This window comes from Triticum urartu, chromosome 2 (assembly GCF_003073215.2).
Source record: "Triticum urartu cultivar G1812 chromosome 2, Tu2.1, whole genome shotgun sequence".
NCBI lineage: Eukaryota > Viridiplantae > Streptophyta > Magnoliopsida > Poales > Poaceae > Triticum > Triticum urartu.
This window is the reverse complement of record NC_053023.1, coordinates 45,272,380-45,284,471: the sequence shown is the minus strand read 5'-3', so window position 1 is coordinate 45,284,471 and position 12,092 is coordinate 45,272,380. Positions and strand designations below refer to the sequence as shown.

Genomic DNA, 12,092 nt, shown 5'->3' with positions numbered 1-12,092 from the left:
GAGCTGCTTGTGAAGTTGCAGGTGATAACTTGTCATGTGATATTATGTCTTGCGCCGCTGATCTCTGATCTCTAGCATTGTCCGACATTTACAGCCTCTGCAAAGCTGAAGTCACAGTTGAACCCAGAATGGCAAGCTCGTGATAATGTCAGAACGAACTAGCCTGGATTCTCAACAACGTGATAAAAAGAAATTCCTTCTCATTTTAGAACAGAAGGAGATAACTGTGTAACATGTACAGATAAATTCAGAATGAAAAAGAAGGTGCAAATATATTTGCATAATGCAGGAGGAGAATGATTCTGACAATTATGCTGCATGTTTGCAGAGATTAGCAATAAGACAGCTCTACCAAAATAGTTTATCCGACTAATGATCCATAAATCCTAAAAAAATGATTAAAAAGCAGGCAAAGATACATGATCATTGGAAAATCAACAAAAAAATATTAAGGATGACACACATAGTAGATATTTAAGATTGATGAGGAAAACCCTGACTGATTTGATTCATTTGTATGTTTATGGGATGATACTGTACAACAGATACAACATCGATTGGCTTGTCAACCCTACCACAAAACTCTCCGTGTCAGCAGCTACTGCAGGTCTATTCCAGTATCAAAACTGAGAAATAAAAAAGAAAAGGAGGCAAAATCCTCAATCTCCACAGGGGGACAAAATCTGATTTTGAATTCTACATTGTTTCAGTGCCGAAGACGAAGACAAGCACAGCTTGAGAAACCTTCAAACATCTGGCATCATCTGGTTCCAGGATCTCAACAGTTTTGAAAGCTCCGCAACATGAGAGGCCAGAAGGCTTGCACCTTTGTCACCTAAGTGATGCTTAGCTCCTCTTGCCTTTTGACTCAACCCCAACTGTCTGTCCTGGGTTCCTCGAGAAAGCGCCATATGATCATGATGTGGCCTGCAGGTGCTGGTGTCTGGACAGCAGCACTCTTTCCACTCAGAAATATGCTAGCCCATCGTGTACAAAAACTCATCGACTGACACTAGGGTTCCGCATGATTCATTTTATTTCTTGCAGCCCATCAGCAGCAGAGGAAAGTACACAACTACGCATCATTTGCTCACTCGGTAGCTGAAGGATCTGTATCACGACCACCATCAGCAACGAGCACTCAGCAAGTTCCTCCTGAATCGGCTCCAGTTGGACAGCTCTCCAACGTCGTTTGCACATGAAAAACAAATGGCCCCATCTTCGAAAAACATGTTGCATACCACACATCTAATGTGATGCAATAGGCGACTGCTATGACAAAATGACCACAGGAATGATAGACTTTCGACCGGCAAATCTAGTTTCCAATCCTCTTCCCAGGCCCTTCCTCTAGTACTGCCACCGTGTTATATGTACCACGGTAAGCAACTCTGCTGAATGCCCCAAAGGTACCAACCTGTCATCGGAGGATATAAGACTATTTTCTCAAGACACTTCATTGCCACACTCTTCACTCTTGAAGTATTCACTATTCAGACCCAGGAGCCCTTAGGGATATAGATGAAATCATTGCAACTGCCTACAGAACTGAATATAGCCTGTTCACGTGCAGAGAAGTTTGTATCATGGAAAGTCAGAAACAAGCTCTTGTTCCTGCCCTGCAATCATAGCCTGCATTCAGAACAAAAGGATATGGAAGGAAAAACAGGCGACTGGACTAAGAACATGGAAATGCAAGATGTTAGTTCATTTTGGTACAGGCGGCAAAAATAGGGACAAATCAACAGCAGTCACATGCAATGCAGAAGTACTGTCTATGCAGTTGGCATCGTGATGTTAAGTGCAGCTTCAAGTAGCTAAACTACAATGATCATGAAACACTGGAGTGTGGATTCAAACTATAGCATAGGAGTTATATATAGCACATATGTGATGCACCTGATCCATGTTTTAAAGCTTCAGACTTATATTCTTCTAAACCTAGCTGCTAATAACATATGTGATGCACCTGATGTTGCAACTTCCACAACAGAAAATCTAGGTATTGATAGAAGTAGTTTGTTTTGTTATATAGCGATGAGGTATTTAGATCAGAGTTACAACTTGATGGTTTTATGGTGGAAAAGTTCTCTTTCGCTGTATACAATTGAAGTCGAATGAAAAGCAGTGCCAGAAGTCATATGCACCTCAGGATTATATTGTATGCTGAAGGCAGCAGCCTTGCAGACTTTCTCATAAGAAAGTTCAGAACTCAGGACCAACATTAAACTTGTTGTAGAAGCATTGGAGACCACACCTGTGATTTTTAGAGAAGTGTTATACAGTGTATTAAACAAATATGCATGTACGAGAGATCCGAAAAAATTAGGCATGAACCAACTTAAATCAAACAAGAAGTTATAAAGTCATCACTACCTTACATTGCTTTTGGCAATGTTTATCAGGTGTATGTCTTCAGCTAGAATCTGAAAAGATCCTTAGCTATTATAACAAGGATTATATTGGCTCTCCAGCTCTAAAAAAATCTTAGACTGTCCACTTGTTCAACAGGATTGCCTTTGCTTCACAATTACTCCCTCCGTTCCAAATTAAGTGTTGTGATTATAGTTCAAATTTGTACTAAAACCACAACACTTATTTTGAAACGGAGGGAGTAAATGTCTGTTGTGTACTCCACCGTTTTGAACTAAAACCACGATGAGTAATTTGGAACGGAGGGAGTACATCTCAAAGGCTAGCACAATGCCCATAAATCAGAAGGTCAAAAGGAGGATTACCTTGTCCATTGCTACTTTCATGTGTCTGCCATGGTCTGGACGTCTGGTCCAGCTATGCATAAAGGGAGGAGGGCATCCATGTTGTATGTAACTGCAAAGTGATGCTCTTAGAATCAACTACTGACGCTCTTAAGGTAGGTGCGCGGAGGTGGCAGAGACAGGACAGCTTCGAGTGGCTAAACCTCTCCAAGAACTTGGCTGCTACTTGTTCTCAAATTTCAGCACACTTATCAACCTTTCAGAAACTTCTCTGTCGAGAATGATACCATTTTCCATCATATATTCCCATACCTCATAAGCTAGTGTAGATCTTCCCTCGTCCAGGAGGCCGTTGATCAAATACTTGAATGTCAAACTATCTGGTTCTACTCCCTTTGTCCTCATATCCTTGAAGAGATCAAGAGCTTCCATTGCTCTTGAATTTTTTCCAAGCCAATATATGAGTGTATTATAAGTAACAGTGTCAGGTAAGATTTCCTTCTGAATCATATGCAAGAATATTTTCTGAGCACGTTTGAGATCACCAACCTTGCACAGGTTATGAAGCATAATATTGTACAGATTAACATTAGGGTCAATCTGAGCCTTCAGCATCTGCTCAAAAAGTTCTTCAGCTAGATTATAGTATCCTATACTGAAAAGACCATTGATCAGAGTCCCATATGTCACAGCGTCAGCTTGCATTCCCTTATAATCCATTTCCTTGAACAGGTCCAGTGCAGATTTTACCTTTTTGGCCTTGCAAAATGCATCAATCAATATGTTACAGGATACAATATCACAGAACCCACCAACTTCCATATGATCAGAAACAAAAGCAAATGCCTTGTCCAGTTGATGAGTTTTGCAGAGCCCTTTCAACAACTGATTATAGCTGTATCGGTCAGGATTTACACCGCTTGTTTCCATCTTTGTTATCAATTTTTCAGCTTTCTCTATCATACCTATAGTGCAGTAATGATTCAAGAGGATATTATATGTAACAACATCTGGCTCACATCCGTTTGCCCGCATGAATGATATGATGGTATAGGCTTTATCAATGCTCCCAGCTCTCCAGAAGCCACTTATTAGGGTGTTGTATATTGAGACACTCAGTTCTATGTTCAGACTTAACATCCTTGATGCCAGTTCAAAAGCCTCTTCAACCTTGCTATTCTTGCACAGCCCAAAGATCAGTGCACCACAGGCAACAACATCTGGTTTAAGGCCCATCTTCACCATTTCTTCCCAAAGTCCAACTGCTTCTGAGAGCCTCTTATTGTTACATAAGCAGCCAACAACTGTTGTATAAGTCACAACATCTGGGCTGGTTCCTTTCCCCCGCATCTTCTCTACCATCTGCAGTGCATCATGTAATCTGTTCTGTTTACACAAATAATCAATGTATATATTACAAGCCCAAATATCTGGAGAACAGCCAAATCTATCCATATCAGCCAGAAGCTCCTCTACAAGCTCAATCCTATTTGATTGACACAATGCAGAGATCCACCTTGAGTAAGTGAATGGAGTCAGACAAAAACCTTTCGAGAGCGCCATGCCATAATACTTCTCCACCAAATCAAAGCAACAGTTCTTAATTAGAACACCTATGTACCTATTGTAATCGATACCAAACTCACGGCAACCTGACATGACCATCTCATCAAATGTCTCTATGACCGAATCAAACTTGCCAGCTCGGACATAGCCGGACAAAAGGATCCGATATAACGATCGATGAAGTGCCACCCCTTGGCTCCTCACTGTCCCCAGGAACTCCGACAACAGAGCAAAATTTCCATCTACAAACAGCAAGCTCACAATGTACGCTATTGCGAACTGGCTATGATCGAATCCTGGACGGGACTCCGCCCACCAGTAAAACCGCACCGCTGTCTCCGAGTCCGACAAGCCCCGGACCACCAAGTTGACAACAAAAGGATCCAGCTCGACGTCGAGCCTCTCCAGCTCCACCGACTCCGGACACATACCGGATTCAAGTGCCCGCAAGATGATACGGCTGATGTCCATCCGGACTGGCCGGAAAAGATCTGACAGCCGGCCGAGAGAATTGCGGGCAGCGTCATCGCTGTCGCTGCTGAATCGTGCCCGCCTCGATGAAAGTATCCAAGAAACGGTGTGGAGGATGCAGATCCTGCTGATATTAGACAACCCAGACGGTCGTCTGGCCAAGAACATAACAGAACTCCCTCAGGGGAACGATGTCGAACACCTGGTGCGCCACTGGCCGGAGGCGACGCGGATGAAAGGACGCCGGATGCGGCGCCACCGCGGTGCCGGGGTGGATGCGTAGCGAATCCGCGCACCGAGAAGGAACGCGGGGTGCCGAGCCAGTGAGGATGCGCCGCCGTGAGCGCTGGCTCGGCGCCGGCAGCCTCGAGCTGGATTAGATGCCCAGCTGCTGATTGGTAGGGCGGGATGGGAGATGCTGTGGAAGGGGGTGGGGGTGGGGGCGGGGGGAGATGCGGAGAGCAGGGGAGCGGCGGTAAATGGTAAGCGGTGGGTGGCCGCCGGGAAGACGGCGCGGCGGCGGCGGCGAGGCAGTGCCTCACTCGAGTCTAGAGGGGAGGAGGAGAGAAAGGGCGGTCGATTGACCTGTCCATTCGTTGGATCATAGCCCAGTCGATGTACTGACCTGTGGTGCACGGCCCAACTATTTTGTTTGTTTATCGGCCCATCTGCAGTAGGTACGGTCGCGCGGATCCAATGAACACAATCGGCCTGTTTGGTTCAGTGGATTTTCTTTTGGGCCCTGATAAGTGTCACGTGTGTGGCACTTATCTTCTGAGTTTCCTTTTTAGAGAGATAGCTTTTTTTGAAAGAGTTCAGCAGAATCGGCCGAAATCACTAATTAAGAAGTACTAGGTCATCCCACCTCTTCCAGGTTGCGAAATGTGTCCCACGTGCACCACTTGTTGCAACCTGGGAGCTTTTCCTTTTTTTGTAGATTCGTTTATTCCAAACATTTTATCTCTTAAACCGTGCGTCCAAATCTCGAATCATTTTCACCATTGGATTTTTTGTGTCGAGATTTTTAAAACTAGCTCTCATGTTGATAGATTTTGACAAAAATTTATTCATGAAAAAAGTGAATGAAGGAAACCAAACTGGAAACATGTTTTTTTTTCCTTTTCGAGAGATACGACCGTGCCTCTTGTGGTAGCAAATATGTGCCTCCACGAGAAGTAAATCCGTGCCTCTCGTGACAAAAAAAAACACATTTTTTCCTTTTACGAGACGCATGGCCCTGCCTCTTGCGGAAGAAAATCCGTGTCTCCACGCGAAGTAAATCCATGCCCCTCGTGGAAAAAAACGCATTATTTTTTACCTTTTGCGAGATGCATAAGCAAATCCGTAGATCCACGAAAAGTAAATCCGTGCCTCTCGAGGAAGGAGAAAAACATTTTTTTTCATGACCATACCTCTTGCGGAAGCGAATTCATGCCTCCATGAGAAGTAAAATTGTGCCTCTTGCGGAAAAAAAAACAAAAAAAACATGTTTTTCATGCAAAAAAATCAAAAGTTTTTTTGTTCCAAAAGTTAAGAAAAACCGAGAGAAAACCAAGAAGCCAAAAAAATTATTCTAAGCCGAAAACGTGTACAAAAAATTAAAAATTAAATCCGAAGAGGTCACTCAGAGCTCGACACGCGACAGCTTCTGAGAGCGCACCAAGTGGCACACTCCCAGCCCACCTCAAGTGACCCTTGAATGGGCTCCCGAAAGAGTACTCCTTAATTAATTGCTTTCGGAATTGGCGCGAGATGGAAGCCAACGTCCCCTCAAGCCCATGTTCAATTGGGCCCGCCCAGGTTCCTGCCACTGGCGGCCAATAAAAATCATGTTTTTCAAAATATCAATGCTAAATAACATTATCCCTACAAAATCATATAGTCTTGCCATGCTCTGTCTTCTTAACACAAAGTATAAATCATGTACTATCTTGGTGTCAGTCAAGCAATTGGTTCATACTTTTTAACGCGCTTCAGCATTTTCACTCTCACGCAATACATGAGCGCAAGCCATGGGCCTCTTTTTTAAAAAAAAACAGGGGCCAACCCGTGTACTTTAAAAAAAAATCCCCCTTAACATTTAAATATTATTAACATTTGAGAGGATGGGTAAATACAAAGTAGATCATAGGAGGGGCCATTGCCCCTGCCAGTCCCTCCTGTCTCCGCCACTAGGTTTCTGCTTAGGTTAGTTCGTTTGTCTCCTCTATTTCTTCATTCTTTTTTTATTTCTTTTGTTCGAAAGAATTCTAAGTACATATATTTCAAAAATTAAATTAAATTTTTAAAAATAAATAACATTAATTTGGAAAATGTTAATGCAATGAAAATAATCTGTTACCGAATGTTGATAACATTTAAATATTGTTTGTGACACTTCAAAATTGTTCGTGCATTTTAAAAAATACATATAAAAATGCTTATACGATGTAAAAAATGTTGAGGAAATTTTTTTGTGCCATTCAGAAAAATGTACATTACATCTATAAAATGTTCACATATGACATATTTATAAATGTTGATACAATGTACAACAATGTCCACATAGTATAAAAAGAACTGTTCATACCATTCAAAAGAATGTACCTGACATTTTAAAGAAATATGTACGTGTTTCCAGAAATTGCTGTGACATTTAAAAAAATTGTACATAGTAAAGAATTTTTCGTTTAGTTTAAAAAAAATTACTGCCATTAAAACTGTTCAATTTATTCAAAAAATGTTTAAAATGTATTGGAAAAAATATTCTAATATATATTTGGAAAATATATATCATGTATTTAAAAAATGTTCGACATGTTTCAAAAAGATGCTCCACATGTACACTAGAAATGTACAATGTGCATTGAAAAAAATAGACATGTGTTAAAAAAGAAAAACCCAAAGAAAACTAGTGAAAACACAGAAACGCTGACAAAACAAAAAAACTGGGGAAGAAAAACAAAAAACAGAAAGAAAGGATGGAAATAAAAAACCGAAGAAAACCAATGAAAACCTGGTACAAACAACGCATGGAAACAAACAAAAGCATAAAACACTCAGATATCAGTTCTTCATTCCAATCGCAGATGTCAGAGCAAAATTTTAACAGTCCAGCGTCGTGAAGAACACTAAGGACTGGTGCGAAGCACGACAGAGATTCCATGTCCACGTGAGGAATATGCTCATGATAGAAGATTTTCTCCTTGTTGAACAGCACTGAGGAATAGAAATTGGTTTGACTAGCAGTACAGAAACGCCTCTTCCTAATGCGAGCAGAGTTATATGGGTTGTAATCTTTGAAGAATACGTGCTCGCCGAAGAAATCATCAGCCTTGAACTTTTGCTTGCATGAGAATGGATCCTTTGGCTTCGGCAGAGGAGTGTCAATGAGTTGCATCACGACCTCAGGAATCTCAATCGCAGATTCTTCAGGCTGAGGAATTTCCGGTTCCTCTTTAGTGGCAGTCTGCGTCTTCAAATGTTCAGCAGCAACATTTTCTTCAGCAGTAGTGGCTGAAATTTCCTCATGCACAGATGAAATGGGCTGAGTTTTTTTTTCTGAGAGGCATGAACAACCTCTCGCGGAAGCGAATCGTGCCTCCACGAGAAGTAAATTTGTGCTTCTTGCGGAAGGAACAAAAAAATGTGTTTTTGTCCAAAAAAATTTGGAAGTTTTTTTGATTCAAAAGCTAAGAAAAACCAGGAGAAAACCGATAAACCAAAAAAAATCTAAAAGCCGAAAACGCGTAAAAAAATAAAAACAAAATCTGAAAAGATCATCCAGAGCACGACACGCAACGGCTTTTGAGAGCGCGCCAAGTGGCACGTTCCCAGCCCACTTGAACAGCCTCCCGAAAGAGTATTCCTTAATTAGTGGGAGCAACTAGTTAACGAGCGCCCCTTCGGGAGCCTCGCAACGATCAGCGCCACTTGGCGTGCTCTCAGTCATTCGCCACGTGTCGCGCTCTGGACGCTCCCTTCGGATTTTTTTATTTTTATTTTTCCGCACGCGTTTTCGGCTTTTTAAACGGTTTTTTCCAGTGTTCGCACACGAACACGTCACCGTGTACCTCCAACGCCGAGGGTGATGCACCGCAGCTCACGTCGAAGGAGACCCGCTGGAAGCGCGGTACGCAAGACAATCCGGTGGGCGCTTTTGAAGACCCGAAACCCCGCACGCCCGGGAGGGACCCCGTCTGGACGCGCGGCGGCTATGGGCTGCCCTAGGTCGACCTGATCGCCCCTAGGGCCTCGAGGTTCGCCGCCCTGCAACAAGAAGAACAGACGAAGAACGAGGAAGAAGAAGAACTAGGGTTAAGGAGAAAAGATAAAAGATAAAAAGTGATAGATGATTTGATCGATTGTGTGTTGTTCAATCGGCCGTCACCTCTCATCTATTTATGAGGCGGCTGGACTTTCCGTACAAGAAAATGACTAAAAATTCCGTCCAAAACATCAAAAACCCTAACCTAACTCGGACACGAATCTTTGGTAATTTCCGGATCAATCTCGGTCTCACCGATTGGTTTGCTTCGGTCCCACCGAGTGAACGTGGCCCACTCTCTCTGTAACTTTCTGTAATTTCCGGATCAATCTCGGTCTTACCGATTAGTTTGCTTCGGTCCTACCGAGTCAACATTGCCAACTCTCTGGTAAATTTTCGGACCAACTCGATCTCACCGATCAAATCAACTCGGTCGGTCCGAAATGACTCTGCAGCTTCTGTTTCTGACCTTGTTTTGCCTTCACAAGTTGCATACGACCTCGGATTAAGATGATTTTTATATCAAAATCCACCATTTCGACGAGACGCACAACTTTCATGTTCATCATTTTTTCATATAAGGACATCTTAATTGGGTTTCAAGCCATTCTTTAATCTGGTGTCAACATGAGCATCTCTGAAGTTGTCATAACTTTTGCATCTGAACTCCGTTATAGACCATCTTCATATTCATCTTGATCTTCTCGGAGAGAGCCATCTCATAGTGACTTTCAATAGTAAGTTTGAATTACTCTTGACATAGCTTCAAGCCACTCTTTATAAACGTGCCATTTTTGAGCGTCAACACATGCCCCCCTATTTTTCGGCAAAGCTAGCGTGCCGAAAAATAACTTGTACCAAGTTTGTTCTAAGGACGATGTCAACACTCCATCAGCCATCTATATGTCCTTAGGACGATAAGTATATATCGACCATGTCTTGTGTGAACTTTCTGATGCAAACTTGGGTGAAACCTTCTCAATTTCATTAACAATCCGGTGATAAATTTCCATAGATATGTATTTCAAAGTCATCCTCCGAACCATATTGTTCACCCTTTCGCTGGGATTTTGCAGACAGTTAAGAATGAATTCCCTCTAATCCTTTATTTCACCTGCATACAAATTTCATTAGTGGCCGAAGCAATGGGCTTTGGTTCGGCCTTACCTATGTCGGTGAGATCAAGCATCGGCTATTGATAGATGTGCAATACACCATGATCAACATGGTAGCCGGATGCTTGTTGCGCCAACTCATTTGCTATTCAATTTTCATGTCTAGATATATGAGAAATATTAAAGAAACCCAAGGTAAATTTTATATCTAGAGATACCTCAAGGTAAACTATTAGTGATTCGTCAAAACATTGATGACCCTTAGATATTTATTGCACTACTCATAACGAATCACCCAAAGCCTTAATGTGCGTAGCACCTATGACACCCAAAAGATCCAAACCGAATAACATTGCATATTCGGCTTTGATTATTGTGCAAAAATATATATTTTAAGTGGCATGAGGCTTCACAAAATAGCATCATAAGGAGATATATGAACAACACCAACACCTTGGGCATTGTTATGAATTCAACCATCAAAACATAATCTCCATAGTACTAGAAAGACCAAGGCTAATATCAATATTATGCATGCCATAAACCCGATGGTCGATAGTAAAACAACAATGATTTGACCTTCATAGACTTGAATATTCGTAGGCCAAATCATATATATTAAATCAAAGCATAAACCCACTCAATTCTATGAATTAGTCTATGCAACATATTTTGAATGGCATCGGTCATAATGTTTCATCTCCATGCAAGCATAATATAATTATACGTAGAGATTTCCATGAACATGTACCTTGTCTTGCTCTCCAATTAAACTAAGGACGATGTTATAATGCTACACCGGCCATGCTTTGTCATATTCTTAGGGCGATAAATAAATACCGGCCACCTCCATAAGGTTCATGTAGAATTCATCCACCAAAGCATGTATAGCTGAAATAAACAAATGAAATGACAAATCAAGTATTTCAGCTCTTTGGACCAGCAACAAACTTGTAGCTAATCAAATTTATGGTGATTTGGTAATACCCTCTCATGATATAGAAGACTATATTGCATCCATGGATGAAAATAAGTCCATGGAGGGTAATTGATCATACCTAGGGATGAATTCCATGGCAAAGGCATCAATGGCATGGTTGAAGAAAATGGATGATGTGCTAACCAAAGATTTTGATGTTGTGATGCACTCCTTCGGCTTAATTGTTTGTTGCTTCCATCCTTCTCTCTATTCACTTTTATTGTACTTCTTGTAATGGAAGCTTGCACACACTTCTTATTTTGGGTACTTCCTTTCGGAACCCATGCCATATTCCTTTCCTCAAGTTCTTGTGCACTAAGTTTTTGCAATTTCTTCTTTTGCCAATATGATAAGCCGAGTGGGCACCCCGGCTGTGATTTTGTTTGAAGCAATGGCAACTCTTGTTTTACCATGTGCACTCTCAACTTCCTCCCTTCAGATTTGGCGCTTGATTGAATTGCCTCATTGCTTTTTGTAGCCAATGTCAACACTGTAATTGGCTCTTTTTCATTTGAGATCATATATGAAGTGGCACTCTTACGACCATTTCTTTTGACGCGGTAGACTTGCTCAACCACCTCCTTATTCTTCCTTGTGCTCCGGACTGATTCTTTTTTATTGAAACGTTCTTGAACATATGATTGCTCACTGAACGTTGGTCTTCTTGAAGCGGCATAATATTGGTGAGATGGTTCATAATAATATGGAGAATGTGCCCTTGCATCATACCTGTCCCATGATGGATATGGATTTATTTGAGCATTGGGAGGCATCCACGACATTGGCATTGGCGGCCCAAAATAAGGATATGAGTATGCACCATTGAGATTCTCACTTTGCCAATACCGATACTTGGATTTGCGCCTAGGGGGTGATGTTGACTCTTTTGCATTAGTTGGCCGATAAGCACTTTTCTCTTCACTCTTCTTTTGATATTTATCTAATAACTGTGCAAAAGTGACCTTGAATTTCTTGCACCTGTGCTTATTGCGGCCTTT

At 41.7% G+C, this 12,092-nt stretch overlaps 1 protein-coding gene across 2 annotated transcripts; it reads right to left on the bottom strand.

Annotated features, from left to right (window-relative positions):
* Window positions 1-480: 480 nt before the first annotated feature.
* Window positions 481-5,327, bottom strand: LOC125535567 (pentatricopeptide repeat-containing protein At1g13040, mitochondrial). 2 transcript variants are annotated; one of them, XM_048698632.1, is made up of 3 exons: window positions 2,739-5,327; window positions 2,148-2,257; window positions 481-1,619 (listed from the first exon to the last, which is right to left on the bottom strand). In XM_048698632.1, the coding sequence occupies exon 1, from the start codon at window positions 4,920-4,922 to the stop codon at window positions 2,940-2,942; it is 1,983 nt and encodes a 660-aa protein (XP_048554589.1). In that variant the 5' UTR covers window positions 4,923-5,327; the 3' UTR covers window positions 481-1,619; window positions 2,148-2,257; window positions 2,739-2,939. The 2 variants fall into 2 exon arrangements, with proteins under 2 accessions (XP_048554589.1, XP_048554590.1); XM_048698633.1 differs by lacking the exons at window positions 481-1,619; window positions 2,148-2,257 and having other exon boundaries at window positions 2,984-3,153; window positions 3,267-5,327.
* Between the last annotated feature and the right edge of the window lie 6,765 nt (window positions 5,328-12,092).

Bases quoted from the DNA above. Each gene is read 5' to 3' on its own strand.
- LOC125535567 (XM_048698632.1), bottom strand. From the start codon at position 4,922: ATGTTCTTGGCCAGACGACCGTCTGGGTTGTCTAATATCAGCAGGATC.